Source organism: Natrix helvetica (genome assembly GCF_964273705.1).
Source record: "Natrix helvetica genome assembly, chromosome: 2".
NCBI classification, from domain to species: domain Eukaryota; kingdom Metazoa; phylum Chordata; class Lepidosauria; order Squamata; family Natricidae; genus Natrix; species Natrix helvetica.
The window spans coordinates 257,462,857-257,489,836 of NC_138552.1; the positions used below are offsets into that span (position 1 = coordinate 257,462,857).

General features: G+C 39.9%; 1 protein-coding gene across 17 annotated transcripts in view; it reads right to left on the reverse strand.

Annotated features, from left to right (window-relative positions):
- NRXN1 (neurexin 1) overlaps positions 1-26,980 on the reverse strand; it is an 898,064-nt gene that overhangs the window by 303,868 nt on the left and 567,216 nt on the right. For 4 of the 17 annotated variants that reach the window (XM_081941964.1, XM_081941963.1, XM_081941962.1 and 1 more), the window contains exon 1: positions 8,351-9,151. The exons of the other annotated variants lie outside the window; for them this stretch is intronic. In XM_081941964.1, the coding sequence (XP_081798090.1) occupies positions 8,351-8,579 (229 nt within the window). In that variant the 5' untranslated portion in view covers positions 8,580-9,151. Of the gene's footprint in view, positions 1-8,350; positions 9,152-26,980 lie in introns of those variants that run through there. 17 annotated transcript variants of the gene reach the window in all.

Consider the following 26,980-nt stretch of genomic DNA (forward strand, 5'->3'; position numbering starts at 1 on the left):
ATAATAAAATTAGATACAAGAAGTAATTTTCAAATCTGTAAAAAGGAGAGTAAATATTTTGCCAAGACCTCTACTGTCACAGGTTCCAGTTTCAAAAATCAACATTCAAGTTATATATTAGGAAATGTCACTTCAAATTTTCATCAGATTTAAATCCTTGGGTCAAACTGAGTTAAAAATAAATCAGTGTTGGAATGATCATCAACTTTTTTAAAATTACTGAAGAAAGGATATAGCCAAGCTGTCTATTTTTGAAATCATGTCTGGTCCTTCCCAACAAGTTTACTCTGGCTTTAGTATCTATTACAAAATACAAGGAGCATCATAATCAGTATTAAGTTTTTTTTATAAGATTTCACTGTATGATCTGGGGACTGCAAGATTTTGTTTCAGTTCTTACAACACCACAGAAATCCAAACCTTTATTTGATTTCTCCTTCTATGATTTAACTCTTCTATTTTGAGGCTATGACTGGTACTTATTATGGGAAAAAATGGAAATCATAAGAGCAGCTGTTACCAAAAGACACAGGCTCATATCTGCAGATGGACAATGAAAGATGCTTCCTCTAGGACATGTAGAAGCTCCTTTTTTAATGATATTCATAGAGATAGAATCTGTCAGCTATGGTTTCATTTTAATCTAAGGCCTAGCCTGTCCATATTCTATTAATAAAATGTCTATCTCTCTTTTTTGTCATTTAAAACTATTTGAAAATAGAGAACAATCTGAACAATTCTTTCATGCCTTCAAGCAGCACAATATCTAAAAGGAAATGGAACAACATACATAATGCCCATTACAGATTAGCCATTATATCTCATGGCCATTCCTCTTTCTTCAGTTCCAAATTAACCTCTTTAGATATAGACCTAAGGTCTGAAAGGGAGGAATTCATTCACTGAACATATTTAGACTCTAAATTGTCATGAAGCTAAAAGCATTAATCTTTTATATAGCCTACTATTAGTTTGGGATTGGAAGTTAAACAAAGTTGGATGGGAGTGGAAGTGGCAAAGTTGTGGACTAGACTAGGATATTTTTTTTAAAAAAATCAAAGAGAAATGCAAAAGCAAGATTTCTTCTAAAATCTGTCATGCTTTGCCACTCCTTATCTTGGAGGCAAAGTCAATTAGTGGATATGATCAAAGTTGTGTTGTGGGTACCAGTAATTAAATGTCCATCACTTCCCATCACTTCCACTTTTAAAATGAACTTTTCTCCAGGCTTTCCACAAGCTACAATACAGTTCAGCAGACCTTTATTTCATCTGTTGAAAATCTTGAGCATGTTTATATTAATCTACTTTAACAGTATTCTGAAATACACCTCTTCCTTAACAAGCACGCAGGTAAAGAAATACATCTTTACTCTAATATGCATTGCCTCGTCCCAAAAATAATGAGGCATGCTGGACTGGTCTTTTATTGCTTATTTGCTAGTTTGCCTATCTCTATTTGTCACTTTCAATCATTTTCTTTCCTCCCTGTGGAATAAGAAAGTTGTTGCCCAGCAGCTAATCGGTTTTCTCTATGGAGTTCTACTCTAGCTAGTTGCACAATCAGGGCAGAATCTGTCTCCTTCTTCTTTGGGCTATTTCTGCCCTACTTTCCCCCTTTTATTCTTTTATTTTACCTTATATTTTCTGTTATTATACTTAATATTAAAGCAGCCAGGAGAAGCTGTGCCCTCTCAATTTCGGCTTCAGTGCCCTGACAGGTGGATATTTTCCCCACTTTCTAGTGACCTATTGAAACAACGTCCACTCCAAACTAAAGAAAAGAACAACTGAAAGAAGGTAACATTCAAGTTAAGAAGAGAAAAAGAGTGCCTCTAAGTAGTGGCATATTATCAAAATTGAATAGTGCCACTTTTCAATGACATGTTATAGGCAGCACAAGGAGTGGCATTGGGTAAAATTGTAAAATATATGCTACATTATTTTGTGGCATTCCAAGTCCTTCACTTAATAGAGAACACTTTAATTCAGTAGAAGTACAGAGTTTTACACAAGAAAAAAAAACAGGAAAAGCATGCAAGATTAGGATCTTGCCCTTCTATTACTCTCAAACTGTGGGCTGTGCAATGCAAAACCAATATGCAAATCAAGATATCACAATATAGAGAGAACATGGAAAAAGAGCCTGGCTCCAGTTTGGCAAAGGAGTGAGAAAATCTCTCCTTATTTATTCAACCTATATGCTGAAGATATATTAAAAGAAACTGGATTGGAAGAAGATGAGTATGTGGTTTTAAATTTGGAAGACAAATCATCAATAACTTGCACTATGCCAAAGACCCAACACTGATTGCTGAAAATGCAAAGGATTACAAGCTCTAATAATTAAAGTCAAAGTGTAGAGGAGAGAAAAAAGGACAAAATTAAAGGACACTAAACTAATAACAACAGGTATACAGTAACTACCAGCCTTAAAACTACCAGCCTTAGATAATTAAGGTATTAAAGTGGTAGACATCTTATGTTTGTTTGTTTTATGATTAACCATCAACAGCAAATGAATAAGCAATCAAGAAGTGCACCAAACTAACAATTAGTAGAGCAGCAGTGAAGGCTTGGAAAAGTTATTCAGATGCCATGATAGGTCTATGTCTACAAAGAACAGCAAGCAATGATATTCCTTGTGACACTAAGCAAGGGAAAGTAGGACTTTTAAGAAGTATAATAAAAAGAGTACTGACACTTGGAACAGTAATATTGGTGAAGACCTCTGAGAATAGCATGGACAGCTAAGACAATAAACAAATGGATCACTCTAGGCATAAAGGATCAGGCTCAAATTGTCATACTTTAGACACATTTTGTGAATATTTAGCTCTCTGTATAACATACTTACTACTGAGAGAAGTGGAAGGAAAGAGAAGAGGACAACCAGCAGCAAGATGTTTGGATTCAGTTACCAGATGTGCTGTTGGAAGTTTTCAATGACTAGGTTAGGGACAGATCATCATGAAGGAAATTTATCTATATGGTTGCTAGGAGTTAACAGCAACTTGATGGTACATAATCAATCAAAGGTTCTATTATTACATATATTATTGAAAAATCTAATTGAAAGTTTCCCACCTTTTATAAGCAAGTTGAAACAGTTTTGGAATAGCTTACTGAAGACTGGCCTTAATAATGCAGACTTTTCCACAAAACACTACACACCTCTTCAGATTTCACCTGAAATAATCCAAGTTCATCAGTTGCAGAGTCCCATGGGAGTAATGCTTTGATGTATAAACTATGTGAGATACTTGTTTCCCAATAATTTGTTTTCCTCATTCAACTTGTCCCTTTTAAACTGAACATGAAAAGTTCATAGATATTCCATGGTCTCTGCACACACAGCATAATAAGTTTTATTTTAAAAAGCATGTGCTTTTAATTTTATATCTTACATATAGAATCGAGACCTCTGAACTATGGTGCTGGAGAAGACTTCTGCAAGGTGATCAAACCGGTCAGTCCTAGAGGAGATCAATCCTGACTGCTCTTTAGAAGGCCAGATCCTGAAGATGAAACTCAAATACTTTGGCCACCTAATGAGAAGGAAAGATTCACTGGAGAAGAGCATAATGCTGGGAAAGACTGAGGGCAAAAGAAGAAGTGGACGACAGAGAATGAGGTGGCTGGACGGAGTCACTGAAGCAATAGGCGTGAGCTTAAATGGACTCCAGAGGATGGTAGAGGACAGGAAGGCCTGGAGCAATGTTGTCCATGGGGTTGTGATGGGTTGGAAATGACTTCACAACTAACAACGACAATCTTAAATATAGAGCATAAATATTCTTTCAGCCATTATGCATGTCCACCAGCAGTCAGACCTACATTTTATCTATAAGGCAAGAGCTACTAAAGAAAGCAAGCACTAAGCACATGAGGAAGGTAAAGTGTCTGAGTCTCTCCCAAATCATGCCTTTAGCAGCTGCACTAATGTACACTGCAGGACCACGATCAGCCAGAAATTTCTGCTCCAGTGAAGCTTGTACAAAATGGGGAGACTTCTTGCACAAATATTAGCAAATCAAGATTATAAAAAGCTTCCAAAATAACATCTGGCCTTCATCTATCTGGTGCTGCTCCAAATTCCATCCAAAACACTGAGGAAGACATTATCTTTGAAAATTGCACTAAGATGTGCAAAAGAAATCTGCATCTTTCATTAGGAAAGCATATTTTATTAAGAGGCTGAACTCATGATTGGGACAATAATAAAACAATTGCTTATTGTTGACCAGCCATTAGGCCATATCAAAGTACAGAATAAAGAACACAGAATTAATAAGGCCATATATTTTAACAGAACCAAATTTGTTTTTTTTTAAAGAATAAAGAATGCAAATCATATTTTTGTATTCCCCCTACAATTTACCTCAATCAGAGCCACACAAGCAGATGTCAACTGAACTGTTTTATTCAAAGAGCTGCATTATGTGTAATTTTTGAATTCTGACTGCACATGAAATTTGCAGTTTTAATATAAAGATATATACAGTACATGTTTGGGGAAAAGAAATATGAATCACAGCAGCATCCCCAAGCTGAATCACACTTTTCCCCATCCAGAAGTAACTCTAATCAATTATTTACTGGCCCTTATTAATTACATAGTCTGCTTAGGAAATTCTTCTTTAATTCATGCTTGAAAGTGGTATTATTTGGAAGTATGTTTTTTTTTAAAAGCATTAAAAATAGGGACAGATTACAGGTGGATTTCTGCTGGGTATTGTCTAAGACAGGGGTGTCCAAACTTGGGAACTTTAAGACTTGTGGACTTCAACTCCCAGAATTCCCCAGCCAGCCTTAAAGTTCCCAAATTTGGACACCCCTGGTCTAAGACATCATACAACAAAGTAATTTCCAAGAATCCCACCACTTCTACCCTAAAATACTGCTGTAGAACATTTGCTTTTTTTTAAAGCAAAGATGGAAACCGCAGCACAGATATTTTCCTCCTCATCCCCTGCTTTTCTTTCTCATATAGCATAAATGAATCCAAGGCAAATGCATATAAATAACTGAAGGCATTGCCTAAGAAACAGAACCCGATAGGCTTCCTGGACTGTTGTTCCAGGAAATTCTGAATGGACCCCCCCCCTTTTTTTTTTAAACCAAATGTCTGATAACTGAAATTACACAAAGCCTTTGGTTCTTAATATATTGCCATGTAGGCATATGTGATGAATGAAGAACATGCAGAATCCTAGAAGAGGGAACAGAATGCTAGTCTGGTTAACGGAGTTTCTTCGTCTCCCCCCTCCTTTCTTTTTTGGATTTAGGCCAATTCTTTTTTCAGGCACTTATAAAATTAACACAAGGAAAATGACTGATGATTACATAACTTTTACTTGACAGTGAAAGTTCAAAATGCATCGTCCAAAGAAAGATATTTCCCCCCCCCCCCCCAATATATTGTTCTGGTGTTATTCAACGTTTACAAGTGCTGGTTATCCTCACCAAATTCAAGGGAACTCTCCTGTTGGGGGTATACATCACCATTACATTTAGTATGTATGACAGAATCTTTCTCCTGCAAGTGGGTCACTTATGCAAGGATGCAATGGCTTCCCTCAAGATTGCTTCACTACCTTGCAAAGCTTGTGAATGACACCACATGATAGTGGAAATGAAGCAGAGCGGGATGTGAAAATGAAGAAGGATGAAGCTATAGCAGCATACCAAGTGCTCTCCGATGAAAGCAAAACTTGTTTAAAACACAAGACATTCATTCTTGGATTACATTAGACCACCTCAGTGAATTAATACCCTTGAATGAATATGCAGATAAATAAAGAAGGGTGTGTTTGTGTTTCTGTGCGTGTATGTGTGTGCTCTCCTCTCACAGACTTTTCACAAATTCATCCATTTTCTGTCTTATTCGTTTGGCTACACATAAATAAGATAGATGGACTCAGATGTTTCTATTTAAATGCTGCTACTCTCGTTCCCATTATTCTCCACTCTTATACATTCTTAACTCAAAACCCAGATTTGCCAGCAAAGGACCTCACTGTCTCCTTTTATTTTCCATTCTCTCAAGCTCTGCCCCCCCTCTCTCACACACAAAGTCAAACATCAAGGCTATTACAGCTGCTTTGAACCATGAGGTGTTTACTTCCTAGGGGGTTGGGCCCTTTATCTAATTAGACAACCTTAGGTTTAGCTAATCAGCCCAAGATAATTAATTAGAAGCAGTCTAATTATCAGAAGATTCTTCAATAACAGCTGTGTTGCAGTACAGACATCAACCAATCCAGAGAGACATTATATGCTTGGCCATCAATTGTCTATTTGCACTTAGGAAAACTGGCTTCGTGGAAACTGTTTGCAGAAACAAATAAGAACTGCTGTAGCATAAAGGAAAATGGGACCAGGGGAAAAAGGGAAGGCAGGGGAATTAATTTTATTTGTACTTTGCCTTCCCAAACAGGGAGAGATGTACAATCATGTTAATGGGCCAAATCTAGAAAGCAAAGGATGTTCGCTCTCTAACGTGACACAAATAAACAGGCAGCAATAGAAAATATGGTGCGACTTTCTGTTGAGGACCATTCTGTAGTAGGCAAGGTTGCCCCCCCACCCTCTGCCAAGGGATCTCACAATCCACAAAGTCCTCCTCTCAGCAGCTGGATATAGAGGATGTAGAGGTCAGGAAAAACAGGCAGCTTCTTCTCCATTACCTTTAGAAGACATGGAGACACCCACACCCACACCTTGTGTGTTCAGCAAGGCCATCTGGGCATCTTTCAATACATGAGCTTCACTTACATTCAAACAAAACACTGCAGAAATGGGGGGGGGAGTGAGCATCTGGAACGCCAGGAAACACTGCCTATGTACCTATAAGCTTAGATCTCATTTATCATTGCCAAGCCCACCTTGCAAAGGGTGTAAATCATAAAATAGATCATTCATGGATCACCAACATCACAGACCATATTTCTTTAGCTTGTCACTGGGAACCAATATCTTCAGAATAGGGAGGAACAGAGCAGGCTGGAATTGCTCTTCTTGTCACCAAGACAAAGATGATGACCTCCAATAAAAGAATAGCACTACAAACACACAGTCACACTTGTAACAAAAGTGGTATTCCCAACAAGAGAGAAGGAATACTGAAGGAGGGGGGGAGTGTTATATTGCCGCTCATTAAATCCCACACCACTATTGGGCAAAACCTATATATATATTCTTTCTGATCTGCGGTTAACACACCTCTAGATTAGAACAATGAGAGAGGAAACACAAAGCTGGGGTCATAAAAGAAAGCTGGCTTCCTGCAATTATGTCAGGTCTCCTGGTGCAATATGGTTATCTTAGGTGGTCGTGGGGCAGATTATAACCGATGCCCCTCACATACACTTCCAGACTGCAACACTCTCATCCTGGCAGAATGGCAGACTTCAATGAAAGAGTTTTGCCCTGAAGCCAAGATCAGCAGCTGCACATTTCTGTTCCTCCGGAATCTGACCCCATTAATAGGGAAGAGGGAGAAAGAAATCAGGGTGAGCTGGCAAAGGAAGGCAGTGTTGCATCTCTGGAGGAGCCACAATAATGATAAGAATAATAAAGCAGCAGCGGCGGCGGCGGGCGGGTGGGCGGGTGGGGGGGGGGGAATCTTCCAGCGCCACCCAGCTTCTTTTAACAGTCAACGCCTTTGAGCTGAGGGGTAGGTGGGGAGACCAGAAAACTGGGCTAAAACAATCTTCTCCTAGGCAAGAGGCTGCAGTTCCGTCCTTTCCCCGCCTCTGCCGAGGGGGTGTGTCTTTTTTCCCCCTCAGGTGTAGCGGTGGCTCCTACCGTGCTAGTCCCGGCGGCTGCCTCAGGCTCCGCTGAGCTGCACCTTCACCCTCCCTTCCAGTCTTTTGCGCCTTTCTTTCAGCACCCGGCGATTGCCACCACCGTCCCCGCGCACACGACCACAAAACCTTGGGACAGCCCAGAGGTTCAACGTCAATCATCCCGCAGGTAGCCAAAATGCCGGGGGGCGCCCTGCCTTTCCAGAAAAAACTGCACCCCCCCAGGCTTAGATTTGATGGACCGCCGAGCCCTTCTTCGCCTCCTTGTTGTCCATTCTTCCCCACCACCCCCGTCCTAATAAACCAAACCTAAAGGGGGGGGGGGGCAGAGAGATCCCTGCAACGCCCTCAACCGCGCACCTCTCGAGGCGCCCTCGACTCCTCTTCAGTTTAGGCGTGTTCCCTGGCTAAGAATCCACCCGCTCCCCGCCGCCACGTGTGAGTGTGTGTCACACCTCCCCATTTTCTGTCATTAGAATGGGGAGCTCCCCACTGTCACTTCGACCCCACGCGTCCCCTCCAGCCGAGCCATCCGGGACCCACCGTGTCCGCCTCGCAAGGAAGCCGGGGACCTGTAGATCGCGATAGGCACTGAAGGGTGCTTGCTGTTGCTGCCATGGAAATGGTGGATATGCGGCGCCCCCAAACTGGAGGCACCCCAAGCCACCCCGAGGAAGCCACTGAGAGTCAACGGGAGTATCCAGAGCAGGGCCAGCTGGCCACGGGATTGGACTGGCTCGGACAGCACGAGCTCCCTCATCCGCTGGGGCATGGCGGGGCGGGGGCACCCCCACCCCACCCCGTCAGGAGCGAGGCAAACTTTGGGCGAGGAAAGCGCAGACGGGCGGCTCACCGCACTAAGCGGTTCGTCATTGTGGCCGCTTCTGCTGGGCGCCGATCCCTCGCCCCGGGTCCCTTCTTGCCCCAAAGAGGCCCGAACATAGTCCAGGGCGGCCGACAAGCGCCAAATTCCCGTGGAGAAAACGCGTCGGGACGGCTCCGAGGAGTCTCCAGTGTTTCTCCGCGCGGCTACCTCCACTGTCAAGCAGCGCTCAGGGGACTCTCCTCCATAATCCACAAAGCGGGCGATCCTCCCGCTGGGAACGGCCAGCCGAGGTGGGGACGGGGCGCCCAATTCCCAAAGAAAAGCAACCGTCGCAGGGGGGGATCCATCCAGCGGAGCGAGCGGCAAGCGCTTCTTTAAAGGCGCGCCGAGAACGCGCGCAGCTCCCCGGGCGAGCCTCCTCTCTCCTTTGCTCTCCGCCTATTGCCAGCGCAACGAGGGCGAAGAGGAAGACGGCGACGGCGACAGCGAGAACGGCGGTGGGCAGGAGGCGGCGAGCGGAGCTTTGCAGGGAGAATCCATTGCACGCGTCTGAGCGGAGCCACCGCGGCGAGGGGGGCGGGCGAGAGTGAGCGAGGAGCGAGCCATGCTAGCTGGCAGCGAAGGCGAAGCGAGCGCTATGCAAATCTGCAGTCTCCCAACAGCAAATCACCGGCGCCCCTATGCAATGCAGCGGACCAGCCTATGGGGGAGTAAGCAAGCGGGCGCTGGCCCCGGCTCGCTTCCTCGCAGAGGCGGCGGCGGCGGCGCGCTAACTGGAGTGGGCCATGTGGCAGGTAGGCTGCGCGCCGCTCATCGTAGCCTACGGGCGGCTCTGCAGCTTTCTTGCTCGGGGAGAATTTCCGGGTGGGATGGGGGAGCTGAAGACTCAGATAGTTTCAAATAACATTGTTGTTCCGCGCCCTCCCCCAGAGATTAATTCTGTCCGTATTCCAGGGCCAATCTGCGGGTGACGTTAAGCGAGGGATGCCTCTCCGCCTCTTCTCATCTTTTAAGGGAAAGCCGCCTATTGGAGAGGAGTGGAGATGCTTCAGGGAGGAAGCGCAATCAGTCCTCCTCTCTTCCCCTGCCCTTTCACAAGAGACGCCTCCCCAGACCACCCAAGCCCTGCCACCTCTGAGAACAAGCAAGAGGACGAGCATCCAAGATAAGATCTCTGCCAACCCCGCCTCTGCTCTCTTCCTGATTAACAGCCCCCACCACCATCCGTTCTTCTCCACCGAGTTTACACCCATTCCACGAAGGGTGTGGGGGACCCTACAATGGTTCCCTCTGTGCACTAGACCCCTTTTTTTCTGCTTTCCTGTCCTGTCTCCTCTCACTGGAAGAGAAAGAATGTGCCAGCAGATAGAGTACTGCAGAAGGATTAGGCAGGTGGGCAACCCAGTTCCTTCCAAAGAAAACAAAAGACAGGGTGAGCCAGTAGCAGCACCTTCCCCCTCTCTGGTGACTGGACTGCTCAGTCATTTGCTTTTATGTCCAGAGAGGGAGAGGGAGATGATACAGGTGAGCTCTTTCCCTCTATCCCCCCACTTCCAACTGCAACAGTCAGTCCATTGTTCTGCACTACCTAAGGAGGCTGAAGAACAGTCTTGGGTAGGAATGGCTGCTCCCCTTTACTGAGCTTGTATTTCTCTGCTCTTCTTGAGCCTGAAGAAATAAGGATTTGGCAATTGATGGTTGCCACTACCTCAGTTTGAGATGTGCAGTGGAAAGAATTGGACTCAATCATCTATTTTAATGGTGCTAAGAAGGGCAATTCTGTATAATGAAAAGCAGCTTGGTGGACAGCACATCCTACCTGAATGAGGTAGATGTTTAAATCTACATACCACCTGAATTAAATTATAGAAGACACTTCTAGTTGACCAAGAGATTATGTCACTGAAATACACAAGCAAATTACCAAGCAACAGTGCTCCAAATTTGTTGCTGATTTCTAGAAGGAAATATACATACAAAATAAAATAAGTGTATCGCTCAGGTATTTAACATGGCTAGGCGACTGAAGATGTTTTCCCAGAATAGGTAACAAATCTTGACCTATTACATCAATTTGTTATTTCATAGTCTTTCCCTTTGCGGTTCTTGGTTCCCCCCAAAATGTTTTACTTTAGTCCCAGCTACTAAAAGATTTTACACTCGGTGTAGAAGTTTTCACTAAATGCCTGCTAACACAACACTCAGTGGAAGCGTCCCGGAGAAAAGAAGGACTGCCTTGGTGAAGGAGAAGGACTTGTACCAAATGTGCTCAGTCAATAAATTGTGGCTCTTTATGAAATGGCAAAATGAAAATATGCCTAGCACTCCTTTCTTTAATTTTAATCCCATTTAAAAAAACCTTCAGGAGATTAACGGTAAAGGTAAAGGTTCCCCTCACACACATGTGCTAGTCATTCCTGACTCTAGGGAGCGGTGCTCATCTCCGTTTCAAAGCTGAAGAGCCATTGCTGTCCAAAAACCTCTCCATGACTAAATGCCGAAGGCACACTGAATTCTGTTACCTTCCCACCAAAGGTTTTTCTACTTGCATTTTTACATGCTTTCAAACTGCTAGGTTTGCAGAAGCTGGGACAAGAAATGGGAGCTCACTCTGTTACATGGTGCTATGGATTCGAACTGCCGAACTGCCAACCTTTCTGATCGACAAGGTCAGCATCTTAGCCATTGAGCCACCACATCCCTTCAGGAGATTACATTGATTTAAAGAGTGAGAAGGCCAAAATGAACTGCTGAGCATCCAAACCTAACAGTAGATTGTGATCTTTTCAGTCCACCCTACCTCACCAACTATATCATATTGGCCCTTTTATTCCCTCATAGCATAAACATAAGGAGTGCCCTGCAGGATTGGATCCATGTCTCATGTAGTCTAGCAGTCTGTTCTCATAGTGCCCACCAATTGCACAAGGAAGCCCAGCAGGTGGCCTTCAGAGGCAGTCACACTATCATCAAGGCTAATAGCCATTGATCTTCATGATTTTCACTAGTTACCAAGATATGGTAAGCATCATCAATCTCATGGTAGTGAATTCCAAAGCTGTTATGTGCTGTATAAAAAAATACTTTCATTTTTCTGTCTTGATTCTTCCTGGATTCAAGTTTATTAGTTGATCCATGGTTCTAATATTTTAGGAATAGGAAAATAGCTTTTCTTTGGGCATTTTATCCATACCAAGGATAATTTTATACTTCTCGGTCAGGTTCCCTATACTTTTCTGGACTAAAAAGCCTCATATCTCCCAACCTTTCTTCAAAGGGTAGCTGCTCTAATCCATTGATCATCTTAGTTGCCCCCCCTCTGAAACTTCTTTAGCTCACCATATTCTTTTTGAGGTTCGGCAACCAGAACTGCATACAATATTCCAGATGCAGTTGCACCATTGATTCATATAATATCTTAGATACTACCACTTAGGGTTAATTGTGCTTTGAAACATTCATTGTTTTGAATCACAGTTGTCACATTTCCTTGCCATTGATCAGTTGACTGACATTAATGGGAGTTAGTTCAAAACTTTTGAGTTATCTAATCTATCTTGCTAAATTGTTATCACAGAAACATTTAACAACAACAGAAAGATTTAAGGGAACAACTTTCAGGATTAAAATGCCAGAAGATTGGGCTACAACCAAGCATGCATGGGGCCACTACTTTTTATTTTGTCACTACTCTCTAGCTCTCATTCATGGAGGTCCTGGAAATTAATCAAGGGGCAAATATTGCCTGAAGTTACATGTTGCCTAATCCTGTTGTTTTAAATCATGCAGAACATTTCACATTCATTAACTGATTTAGTTTTGCAAAATAATGCAAAATGTATTGCAGATCAATACATCTGAAATTAGAGATGGGAGGGAAACAGAGGTTCAATTATGTGGGGGAGTCAACTTTTGAAATAGGGACATTTTGTGTTCACTACTTGTGGTTATTTTTATTTTTTTTAGAAATTCTGTTACAGATTCGAGCTGATAGAACGAATAGCAGGATTTTATTTTGTTTGAAAATCGGTAGCTAACAATCCAGGAAGATATGAAAATAAATACATTCCAAACATAAGAATTGAACAAAGATGCAACTTCTTTCCAAAACAGATAATGTAAAAAGCAACAATTCACTAACAGATATGTTAAAGTCAGTAAAGGATTCATGCTACATTTCATTGCTACTTCATGCAATGTATTTTAATGTCAAAGCAGCCATTTGTAAACCTTGTGTTATCACATCTCCACATATCTCCTTTACGCCAGCATTTCAAACAGTGTTTTCTGTCAGATATTATGAATCTTCTCACTATTGGCAGTTTATTTTAAAAAAAAAACCTTCAGGAGATTAACGGTAAAGTTAATGGTTCCCGTCGCACATACATGCCTAGTTGTTTCTGACTCTAGGGGTGGTGCTCATCTCCATTTCAAAGCTGAAGAGCCAGCACTGTCCAAAGATGTCTCCGTGGTCATGTGGCCAGCATGACTAAATGCTGAAGGCGCACAGAATACTGTTACCTTCCCACCAAAAGTGGTCCCAATTTTTCTACTTGCATTTTTACATGCTTTCGAACTGCTAGGTTGGCAGAAGCTGGGACAAGTAATTGGAGCTCACTCTGTTACCCGGCACTAGGGATTTGAACCGCCGAACTGCTGACCTTGCTGATCGACAAGCTCAGTATCTTAGCCACTGAGCCATCACATCCCTATATTCTAAGGTATATGTGCTTTTATTGACAAGATTCAGTAAAAAAAAAAAAAGTCCTGAAAAAAAAGTTTTCTTTATCTCCCTTAGGCACAGAGGTCAGATGGCTAATTGTTAACCAGTCATTCTTTCTTGGCTCAATCCACTTCATAAGATTGTTGCTGAGGAGAAAATGGAAGGATATAGCTTTCTGGACCTTGTCTTCAGTTGTACAGAAAAGAAGTGAGGCATATGTTTGGTAGATAACTAAACTACCAAATCTCCCCCCCTGTTTTATGGAAGTGATTTCCTTAGTATTACTGACACTTCACTTCTATGAAGTTGTTTGTCTTAAATATCAAGAGCAAAAATATCTACAGAAGTGCTAGAATCTAGGCCAGAAAAATAAACCTTCCCAACCTGTCAGACTACTAAAGGCTAATTTAATTTACATTTAGACTTTAACATTAGTATCATTTGAGCAAACGTGAGTGAAAAGTGGAGGACCATTGTGTGTATCATTAAATAACAATCTCTTGACTGCTGTTCAGCCTCTGATTATTTAAACATTAATTGGTTGAATAATCAAGTTAAAATCCATTGAAATATACATAGGAGTTCCTGGGCAATTGCTGCAATAAGAAGACAGATCTTAAATCTCTTTCATCCTGGCAGAGCAGTTATTAGGAGATGGCCAAGAGGTTTGTTTCTGGGTTTTTTATAATCTCTGTGTGTCTCTCCCTTTTCCTCTTTCTTATGTGCATACCTACTGATTGACCCTATGGGGTTAGATCTCAAATATTACACCTTGAATGATTCTTACAGACAATTAAATTGGAATTCATCTTACCCATGCATGCCAGTGGCACTCACCTTTTTCCAATTTGAAAATGATTAAATTATACAAAAGTAACATATTTTATTAAAAGCACTTACTTTTGATTTTTGACTATTTTACTCTGCTTCATGCAGATCTTGCCCAGTCTTAAATGCTACCTTTAATTTTTTCTGGGGAAAAAAATAGCACATTGCCTCTGGACTGTGAGATGTGCAATGGGATAGATTTCAGAGCAAGAAAATTGCAGCCAATTGTAGCCCAAAAAGGACATGTTCAGACATTTTTTTAAACTGTTATTTTTCATAGTGATGAACAGTTATTTGCTGTTTCACTGTTTCCACTTAGCTTCTCCTTCCTATAGGGGCAGCAAAACATATCCAAACAGCTTTATACATATCTTTCTTAGCATTATGTATAAATTAGGAACTCTGCCTCATTTATTTTCCAACAAGCTAAAACTAAAAACTCTTGATTTAAACATTTATAATGGCTCTGACATCTTAGGAAAGGAACAATTCAGAGTTCCCATTTGAGAATAATGCTAAGGAGCCTCAGGGAATTATTCAGTTTTCTTATTTTTCTATAGGAAGTCATAAGGAGGAGGATGTGAATTTAATCTCCGAGTTCCCAAATGTAAGAAAAAATCCAATAGAAGGCACATTTACTAAGATCTGAATGTTAAATATGGAGGAATTTCCTGATCATGAGAGTTATTAAGCAATGGAACAGCCCGTCTCTAGGAGTAGTGGTGCTTCATCATGAGAGGCTTTCAAACAAAAATTCAACATATTTTGTCCCTGGTGGCAGTGAGGTTGTATTAGGAGATTTCTGAGGTTCTTCCAACTCTTTAATTCTAAGTCAAAAGCTATTTTTTAAATAAGAAATGGGGTGAGGTTATAGGCAAGGGGAGATTAAATGAAGTTTGGGTCAGTGCAAGCCAAAAATATAGCAGATCACAAGAGGGGAAAAAAAGGAAAGTTCAGGGTTGGAATAAAAACTATACCCTGTCTAGTAATTCTGGAAGGTGGTGGATTAAGAGAATAGTATTAAGTATAGTATGTAAATGGAGCCAATAAAACTTAACACAAAGGTGCTGGAGTGAGCCTATTGCCTGCATTCCCCACATGTACACTTCCTATTAGTAAAACTGGCATGCTACCATTAAAATAAAATATCTGGATTCAATATATTATAGGGCTGGTCCAGCAAGACTTGTTTCTCTTTTTCAGTAGTGCAAATCAATGTTTCTTTTCAGGTGCTGGACAGCTCCCAAGAAAAACTGCTGTTTGACTTCTCAGCTTAGTTAAACACCTAGACATCTTATTGTGCCTGCATTTCTGTTTCCACAGACACAAAAGCAGTACATGGATAGGAACAAACTTGGAGAAGTTCCATCTATATGCTTTGCAAAAACATTCTGATGGGAAATAAAAAGGACAGCTCTGGTACAGTCCTTCCTACATTGAAAATTATGACTATCAGTTGCAAAATTATATCTTTCTCTTCTCCTCCTCCCATCCCATCCCACATCAAGAGTAGAGCCACTTTCATTGGCCAGATGTTGATGAATAAAATCTCTCAGCATCTCCCACCAGCCAAAGCTTTTGGGAGTTAAACCAAACATACAGAAGAAATTAGATTGCCAAGGCGGGATTGTAGCAGATAACATTTACTTTCTGATATGAGATAACTTCAAAAAAGTTTCAACTGTGAAGGTCCTCTTCACTGAGGAATCAAAAAGTTACAATATAAACAAGTGGAAATAATGAATAAAAACATTAGTTTTATATACTATATACAAAACATAGTTGTTCTTCTTGCTGCAGGGAGTGACATCCACATTTTAAATATGTGACATTCATTCTAATTCTAATAATATGAATTCCCCCCCCCAAAAAAAAATTAAGTATTTCATTAATACATGAGATTAAATTACAGCCTGTTGGAATAAAAAAAAATCTTAGCAAATATCTAAGCAGGGAACATCAACAAACTTGCTGAATTAACTAGTATGAGAAAGCACATTTTGTTTTTAAAATAGCTTTCAATGTCAAAAGTACAGCAAGTGAAAATATAAATACCATACTTTTGTAGTATAAGATGCACCCTTTTTCCTTAAAAAAGAGGCTTAAAATCGGTGCATCTTATACATCGAATACAGCCTTTTTTGGCTTCTGAAGCCCCACCCCTTCACCAAAATGGTCATGCATACCCTTATTGAGGCTTTCAGAGAGCTCCTGGGGGCTGGGGAGGGCAGAAATGAGCAAACAACAGGCTGTTTTGTTTTGACAAAAAATGGGCCTGTTTTCACGAAAAACGGGCCATTTTTTGCTTTTTTTTGGGCCCCCACCCCCAAGGAGCACTCTGCAAGCCCCCCCCCAAGGCTATTCATGCCTCTTTTTGAAAAAAAAAACAGGCCCGTTTTTGAAAAAAAACAGGCTGTTTTGGGGAGGTTTCCCTACCTACCTACTGGATTTCTCTCTCTTTCTCTCCCTCTCTATCCCTCTTATCTAACTACCTTTAAAAAAAAAGCCTCTTCAAAACCTTATACTCCAGTGCATCTTATACTCCGAAAAATACGGTATGTGTTTTAAAAATGATTTAATTATACACTAAAGTCTACCTATTTTACATTAGTATAAATATCTTAAGACAAAATTGTCACCAATTTACCCAACTACTTCCAATACTTTTATTCCTGGAGATGCTAAAAGGATAGAGTTTAGATTTGTCAATTCTATCTGCCACTTCATTTCAGACATCTTAAATAAATTTGTTACTCCCACTGAAATGAAGTAGCAAATAGAATTGACAAAACTAAACAGCATCCTTTCAGCATTTCCAGGACTGAAAGTGTAGGACATTGTTATTCCTACTTGTTTATATTGTAACTTTTTAAATGTAAAGTTAAATCTATGGGTGTATCTTTTTAATAATTTATATACCACTACATATTTTAAAAAATAAACATTGCACATATATGCATACATATTCCAGGGTTACACAAAATGCAAAAAAGGACTGCAAAGTAATTAGCCAGAAAATTAAAGGCATGAGATAAGACAAAGAAAAGAAAATACCATATTTTTGGACTATAAGACGCTCTGGACTATTAGAAACACCTAGATTTTGGGGAGGAAAACAAGGAAAAAAATCTCCCTTTGGCGCTGCCTCCCAGCAACTTGCCTCCTTGCAGCAAACAGCTTGGTCAGCTTCAGCACAGCCTGATTTAGCACGATCAGCTGATTGGTGGTTGGATCTGCCTTCTGGAATATTGCCTATCAGTTCTTCCAGGCTGTGGGGATCGCCATTGCCCATCGCTACTGTCACCACCCATTGCCTCTGCTGCCTATTGCCACCTCCATACGCCCCATTTTTGGCCTCCGCACATCCCATTTTTGGCCCATTCCAGGTGGTGGGGAAAAGTGGTGGCAGCAATCCCTGCTGCCTGGAATGGGCCGAAAATGCAGAATGCAGAGGCTGAAAATGGGACATGCAGAGGCCGAAAATGGAACATGAGGCCAAAAATTGAGCACACAGAGGTGGAGATAGGTGGCAGCAGCAATGAGTGGAAATGGTTGGCGATACGTGGTGGCAATCCCCACAGCCTGGAACAACTGATAGGCAGTATTCTGGGAGGCAGATCCAACTGTCAATCAGCTGCTCATACTAAATCAGGCTGTGCTGAAGCTAACCAGGCTGTTTGTTGTTGGCTGCAAGGAAGCAAATTGCTGGGAGGCAAAGGCTGAAGGATGGGGACCAGTGGAGGGCAGGCTTCAGTAACACTCGCTGTACAAGATGCACAGACATTTCCACCCACTTTTGGGATGGGGGAAATTACATCTTATACACTGAAAAATATGGTACATTATATCTAGTTTACACCAACAACAGTCTGTGTACCTTTCTATTCTTACAAACCTATTTATAATCTAATTCACAAATCACCTTTGATAAAACCAGTAATAAAGCAATAATAAAGCAATTAATAAAGACATACATTAAAATATTATGTAAAATGTTTGGAAGAATACAAATTAAAAAATAATAAAAATCAATAGAAGATTTTAAATTATGCTATTGCTATTTTTAAAAGGGCATATTATGGGAGCATAAATTATTTCCCTTGCTACTGAAAAGTAGTAGGTAAGGGTATTGCTATGTTGGGGCAACAACTGAAAAAGCTGGCTCCCACTAACCACTAACTATCTTCAATATGGGAGGGCACCTGGAACAAACAATAGATCAAAGGAAAAAGTCTTTCCTCACATACTGTGTTCCCAAGCTGAGAAATACTTCATAAGTTTTATTTGTTTACTTAAAGGATTTATATAGTCATTCATCTTCTAATCAACTCCCAATCAAAAGTTAAAACAACATATAAATCCTATTAAAACCATTAAAAAAACCATCAAAGACATGACCCTAAGTCAAAATAAGGACCTTGAATTAGACCAAAATGAACCAGGAAAGAACATAAACAACTGGCATGCTTTGTTTATACCACCCAGTTCTAGCCAATAAATCTTGCCTTGGAATTTTGTACTACTTAAATTTTCTGAACTTTCTGAACTTCTGAAGGGAAGTTTCAAGTTTACTGAACTGCAGTATTCTAAGTGAGAAGTTACCAGGGCATGGATTACCTTAGCAAGGTGTCCTGCATGCAAGTAAGACCTTTGCTGGTGTAAGTACAGCCTGAACTGATGAAAGGTGTTTCATGCTGCAGTGCCACTAATGTTAAAGATATACTGTATGCAGAAGAACCTTGATCTACTATTTTATATAGGGACAGTATAACCATATCCAGAACAGATTTAAGACCATTCCTCTGGATGGATAACAAATGCAACAGATTGTTGGTCTATCTCCTCAGCAATGTCATGTGATTCCAGTGAAAAAGAGAGAACTGGATATATATGGCAAATTTAGACATTTTATTTTAAATCAATAAATAATCTCACGCAGAGTTTTCATGTTTAGTGGAGTACAGCATTGGTTATAAAATGGAGCGGTGGAACTTTATGGCATAAATGCCTTGAATTTAAGCAGAAATGTCCACAGCATAGTCCTCTGAAGACTAGCATCCAGTTCCATATGGAACTACTTTAAAGCTCTCTCACCAAATTCACCAAAAATATTCCATGGTTTCTAGTATCAAACACTGCTGAGAGATCTAATAGAATCAACAGAAAGGCCACCCTCTCATTGCTCCTGAAAATTTCATCCAACAGGGTAACCAAGGAGATTTTGATGCTCAGTTAGGTCTAAACCCCAACTGAAACATGTAGAAATTCACTTAATGTATTTATTTATTAAATAAATAATATATCACCTATCTTGCTATCCAAAGATCCAAGAGTAACAAAAGCTGCACACACCCCTTGCTGGCCATTGGCTCATAATTATTTTGACCTTTTGGATCCAGTGAATATCCCTGATTTGCAAGCTGTAATAAGCCACGAGGAACATGGTTCAAATAAATACATAGTTGGCTGAACTCACCTAAGCATCTTGTCTGCATCAGTCAAGCCTGAAAAATAAAATCTCATCTAAAGTCATGAGCAGAGCCCTGGGCACTTCTACAAATTTAACTGCTAAAATAAAAGAGTCTAAGTTTTGAATTTGATCAACATTGCCTTCAAAATGTCTATGCAACATGTCATAGTGGCATGCTGGAGGATTGCTTAAAGCCCCAAACTACTCAGAAAAGTTCCACTGGGTAGCATTGTCAGAATGCAATAACAGATAATAAAATCTACCTGTTTTCCATCACCACCCAAACGTTAGCTTGAAAATTACTTCTAACTAGTGTTTGATCAGATGTAAAAAAGATCTATCCCTTCACTTGTATTTTAGTCCTTCTGATTTGCTTCATTGTGTACCAAGGGACTATATAATGTGGGAGAGAATTCAAGGAACAATGAGGTCAGTGGTATTGTCATTTGTATATTCCATAAGGAAGGTAAATCATTGACACAACACCAGCCATACCAGGAAAAAAATAAATCTTTACAACTTTCTGAAATCCTGTGGAATATATTAGCCTCTAAGGGTGCTCCATTCTCATAGGTGCCTGTCCTTGGTAGAAAGGAGTAGTTTGTGCTCAGCAGAGTGCTTTGGCTTTGCAAGGGAATAGATGTAAATTCTCCCACTTTCAGATTGCCATCCTCTGCCCAATAGATAACAAGTTGAGACATGCATGATTGTTATGATGGCCATGTGATCCAACTAAGACTTCACCATGGATGCTGAAGTCTCTCAGAACTAATGTTCTAGGGCTCCTCATCATCAGATCTGAGGTCACCTTCATTGACTTAGATAGAGAGGCTGTTGGCAGGTATGGTAGCGCAGCACCAAAATCCTAGATACCTAATACAAGCAGCACTGAATAGCGGTACTTGAATAGACAGCAAAGCTGGATAAAGATAATTCCTATAGATATATTCCCTCTGTCCTATTCTGTGCTGTATCAAGTATCCAAAGGAGCATACCTGGGAGAGACTACAGTAATACCCCTCAGTTCTCCAACCCATGTTTCATTTATGTACATCAAGTGGGCCTACCAATCTACAATAACATAATAGCTACCTCAGTGCTTCTGTGCAAAGCAATAACCAGAGAAGGAGATAGGTACAATATGTCTTTCTTGTCGTTTTAAATATATTACAGTGCAAACATGATGAATTCAAACAGACATGATGGACAAACAAACAAATAACAGACAGTGTGCATCATGCTCTTATCTTCTTACTCCATTGGTTTATTATAACACTTCATCTAAACAATTAAGGCATATATTTTTTCTTTATGCAAAAACATTTGAATTTTTTCCAATATGGTTTTACATCCCTCTGGAATGAGCTCCCCCCGGAGCTTCGCATAATCCCTGACCTCCGGTCCTTCTGACGCGCCCTAAAAAGTTGGTTTTTCCAGCAAGCCGGTCTTGCCTGTTAATTTTAATTTTAACTTATTTTAAATGTATTGTTTTTTTAAAAATTCGGTTTGTTTTTTTGGATATGGATTTAATCTTTTTTAACTTTTGAGATGTGTGTTTTTTAATGTTGTACGCCGCCCTGAGTCCTTTTGGAGAAGGGTGGCATATAAATCCAAATAAACCAAACCAAACCAAACATTTGTCTATGAATTGCCAAACTACTCACACATTTTTGTGATGATCCAAAATCACTTGATGCAGTTCAGAGGAAGCACACTTGAACAGAGACATCTACATTTCTAAAATGCTGACCACTCTAGTCTGAGATTCAAGATTCATCCAAATTCAATGCACTCCTAATTGAAATCCAGTTATGGTTCATGTATTAGTTTGGGCACATCGATTAGAGACTGTGTTTTTGCAATGAAGTGATTCCTTTTCCTGGATTTAGGATTAGTGTGAAAGCTGGACAGAAGGACAAAATCTTAACATTTTCACAAACCCCAATGCTGCATTAGAAGTAAGTGCAAAAGCCTTGTGACCTGGATTAAACAATGCAATTGAAGGAGCTTAGACATTCCAGTCAAATGACCAATTTTAAGTAATGGGCCTTGCTGGGCATATGAAGGAGAAAGTGCCCCCTAAGCAATTAAAAAAAATGGGTGAGTTTTTGTACAAATCTCCACTTTTTCAACCCAACTTATTTTAGAATTGTAACGAGCATAGCACATGCCTACATTTTTTAATTTGTTCTAGAAATTTCCAAAATGATTTTTCCTTTAAAATAAATTGCAATATATTTTTAGTTTGAAGGAAACAGACTTGAGACGTAGTTATCCTTTTTATGTTTTATTGAAAAGGCATAATTAGGATTTCCTCATTCTGAGTATTAAGCTTTTAAACAAAAGATAAAGATTTAAAGCAGCTGTCGGTAAATATTATTAAAATATATAGTAAGCACCAGGTCTTATTCAAACCCAGGGAGGGCTGCAACATCTTTTTTTAACCTGCTGCTGACACCAGATAGGAATTTGAATGTTTCAGCAAGTTACTGTGCACTAGGGCAGGGACAAAAGGAATTGAATGGTTTGGGTCCAATTTTAATCAGTACTTGAGTAGGAGGGAAGCAAAGCCTCCATTTCACACTGTGACCCCAAAGGGGGAAAAAATGATATAAATTGTAAAAATGAAGCACCTATCAGAACTGACAGTGCAGTTATTAATATTATTATCACACACTTCATTAGGTGCAATGAACTCTTCATAGTAACTCTTAAATTTATTCATGTTTTCCCCCCTGAATTTTCTCTAAACACTTTTCATTTGTGAATAAAGGAAATTGTGCAGTTTCTTTTTTGGGACCACTATGTCAATAGATGCAAATTCTTCCTTTCAAAACAGAAATGGATAATACGTTAAACAGTTGAAAGTTCCGCACTTCTTGCATATGGGGGCTTACAGGAGTTTGTGTGGAACAGCCCTGTGAAAAGCTACATTGGAGTAAATCCCATTGAACAGAGCAAAACGTACTGCTGGGCATAAATGCACAGGAGACAAAAGATACTATATTTTTAGTTCTTTCTCTTCAAGGGTACCCTTGAGATTTGAACATTCATGTTTTTGTACAGCTACACAATACTCATACTCAAGAAGCCTATAGATAATGAGATTCAAAAAGACCCTTTTTTTCTTCTTGAAGGGAGGTTGAGGAGCAAACAGTAGGAACAGCTGCTGCAGATGCAGAATGTCCAATAAGCAGGATAGTTCTCACTTGTTTCCAGGAATATATAAGTACTTCAGATCTTTCTTGAAAAAATAGCTACACAAAAAGAACTTACACATTTATAAAACTTAAAAAAGATTTCCACTTTCCTATTAACTAAATTTTGGATACGGATCTAAATTAGTTTCTGTTCTGCTACTATATTTCACTTCTACTCTTTATTTTAAAAGGAAAGGTTTTAAAGGTGATGGAGGATAAGAGGGAGGACAACACCTAATTGGTAAATACAGTGTCTTCAATCCAAACCAGAAAAACAGCTTCGCAAATCTGTCTATCTGAAACAACTTCTGCATCTTCTTCCCTTTCTCTCCTTTTTCTACTTCATCAAAGTTTAAGTTGTGATTTCCTCAGTGGAAGAAGTTGTGTCAAGTGGACTTGTGGCATCGTTATTGTCATGATAGAGACATCAGAACAAAACCACAGCAATTTGGTAGACTGTATTGACAAATGATCATGTAGAAAATGAGGAGAACAGAGCCAAGTTTCATGTTAAGCCTGAGGGCAGTGGATAATGATTCCAAAGCATGGATGAGCTTTGTACATTTGAGTTCAAAATAAGTAATTGTTCTACGTTCTTTATTCTCTTCAAATTGGGTTGGAAGTGGAACGTTGAAGGCTCTCTTAATTTTAATTAGTCCAATAGCTATGTGCTATTTTGATTCACTTCTCTGTTTACATTTCTGAAATCTATCCTTCGTACTATTCCATATTAAGGTTTCAAGTTGCTTGATGATTTGCTTTTAAATTGTGGATCAGTAATTAAAGATCTCTCAACTAGCCCTATCTTCCTAAAGAGTTGCCTAGTTGTCTTTCTCACAATAAACTAAATCAGATTCTTACAACTCATGAACAATTGTAGGTAACAGAAACCTCTTCCTTAGAATTAGAGTCATGGGGATGAAAGTGACCTTGGTGTTTTCTAGTCCAACCAGCTGCCAAAGCAAGAGTCTTTATATCATCCCAAACAAATGGTTGCCCAATCTTTTCTTGAGAACCTCTAGTGATGGAACATCCACAACTACAGGAGACAAGCTTATTCCATTGGTTAATTGCTGTCACTGTCCAGAAATTTCTCCTTAGTTCTAGGTAGGATCATTCTTTAACAAGCTTTTGTCCTCAGGTGTTTTGGAGGATAAATAAATCCCCTTAACTCTGTGACTACCCATCAAGTATGGAAGACAAGTATCATGTCCACCTTAAACTTTTTCTTTGTTAGGCTAGTTATACCTAGTTACCTTAACTGTTCATTGTACACTTTAGTCTGAAGACCTTTTATCAGCTTTGTTGCTCTTCTGCAAACTCAGCTTTTCTCTTTTTTCCTGTTGTGTGACCAGAATTGGATACAGTATTCCAAGTGTGACCTCACTGGCGCAGTATACAGTGATACTATAATATCTCATGATCTTGATTCTATCCCTCTATTAATGCAGTCTAGGACTATATTGACCTTTTTTAGCAGCTGCAGCACACTGCTGGCTCCTCCTCAAAAAGTGGCTCATTAAGGCACTTGGATCCTTCTCACAGTTACTACTGTTGAGCCTGGTACTGCCTATTATATAACTGTGCATTTGGGTTTTCCTGCCTAGGTGTAGGGCCTTATTTTCTCTGCAGAACCTTATTTTTTCTCATTTTTTTCTAAATGTTTCCCTTGTTTCTATTGTTGAGTTCATGTATAGGTATTGCATATCTTTGCATGCAGAATATGTGAATAAGTAATAACTGCTTATATTTATCTGTATGCAGCTACTGCTGCTGCTCCTCAGTTAATATCCTCTTAGCTATTACACATGCATTCCAATGATAGATGACCAAAGGCATAAGCCCCCGATGCTCTCTCTTTACCAAAGCTGAAGGAAATTCACCCTGTAAACATTTTTGTTGCTTATGGCACCAACAGGGAAATCTGACCCATTTTTAGTACCTGTGTGAAAAAGCTTGCTTCTCTCCTCCCCTCCTTGTGCCATCCTGCCCTGGTGATTTCCTCTATTAGGTTGCCAAGATGGTTTCCTCGGAGAGTTCTGTGTTTATCTTGACAGGTGTTACTGAGCTCTACTGTGCCTCCCTGGAATTGTTACTGCCTGCTTTGAGGTACAGTGAAAAACATTAAGACAGCAAACTAATAAACTTACCTTATTGCATTTCAAATCATATCAAGTACACAGTAGGTTGGATTAATCCACTAATGCTCTTCTAATGATGCCTTCATTGGGCATATGGTGCTGACTTTCTGTTTTCTTTACCATCCCATATTGCTGAAGCTTAAAATAATTAAAAGGCATGGGTATTTTTTCTGCTTTCCAATTTTCATTATATAAATACGTATTTTCAATATTATTTTCATTCTGTGGTTCACCTTATTGTTTGGTAACTATGGACTCTGATTACTACAGTCATGAATTAAAGGGAAAGGAACAATAAGTGATAAAGTCAAACATATGTGCCAGACGTGGGTTTCTGCCGGTTCGCCCCAGATTGGGCAAAGCGGTAGTGGTGGTGGCAGGAGACTCCACCCATCTGCCCACTTCGGCACATGCGCAGAAGTTGTGTGCGCACGAGTGAACTGGCAGTAAAATAAATTGAAACCAACCACTGATATGCACCTAAAACATATTTGTCTCTGGAGAAAAATAATCTTTTTTTTTCCTCTTTTTTTGGGAGTCTGACTGAGTCACAAAGTCTTTGATTGGGAGTCCTTGTATTCCCAATTATTCAAGTGCTGATCATCTCATGGCTGGATTATTACAATGCACTTTACATGGGGCTATCCTTGAAAAGTATTCAGAAATTGTAAGTAGTACAGTAGAAATGAAGTGTTGGTTTAAAAAATAGTCAATTCTTACTGTTGAATTCAAATCCCTAATTAATACATTATACCAATTAATTGGAGCTGAGAGATTTAGGGCACCTGCCCTTGTCTTGGCTTCTCTTTTCCTTTTAGGAAATCTGTTTTTCCCCCTTTCTCATGCTGAAGTACTCTATGGATATTTTAAAAATCCACTTTATTCTTATAACAGAGTTAAAACTATATTTTATCATTAAATAATTTATTATCATTTAAGCTGTGTCTGATTTTTCTAAAAAAGTAAAATAAATGTCTAAGAAGACTGTTTTTGATTTGCATGAATTGCCAACAAAAAATACTTGTTGGATCTCCAAGCTAAATCATTACTTAACCCATGAGATTAGTACACTACCAAAGCAGAAATCTCAGCCAGGTTATGTGCACAATAAAGGGATCAATAAAGTAATGTTTTTCTTTTAATTTGGTGTGTGTGTGTGTGTGTGTGTGTGTACAATGTTAGTGAAGGATGAATGAATGGGCAACCTGCATACAAATGTAGTCCCGCAGTACCTCAATTGTTAGCTTTGCTATGACAAATTTGTATCTTTCAGCAGTATAACTGCTAATTTGGAACAGAACTGCCCTCTAATTTCTATCTAACCTTAACACATGAAAAACAGCCTTAAAAATTTCAGCCATTTTGTAATATTATTATGGTTTCTTGTGACGTTCCCAAATATTGTGAGTTGTAGGTCTTGACCACTCAAGCATTCCCTCCCTCCTGCTTTGAGGACTGGAGCAGCATGGTTGCCATATAGTAATTCTGGTTCTTTTCGATAAATTAGCATCTATTTATTATTTGCATATGAGATTCTTCATATGTGCCCTATTTATCTATCCCTATTATTTTGACTGCATCTGTGTAAATTATTCTCATTCCCTACCTTCCTTCCCTCTTCCAAGTGCTCATAAACAAAGACTAGAGTTTTATTGTCTCCTGTTCTCTCTAGCCAGATGTATCTAGAGATTCCAACACTTTCATCAAAATGATGAAAGGACTGTGGTGCAAGCAAAACACAAACTGCATCCCTTTCAAAGTTGCAACATCAGAGCACATGTACAAAAGGGATGGAGCTTGTGATGCTGCTTTTGTCATTCTCCCCTCCCCTTGACTGCCCTTGCAGATGCTTCTGTTTTCAGCATCTGCTATTTAGGGATACACTATTTGTGAGTATTCGACTCTGCCATTCAGTCTTCTCAATCCTTCAAAACAGTTCAACCTCTTCTCTTTTGTTGGTCTTAAGACTTTGAGAATAAACAGGG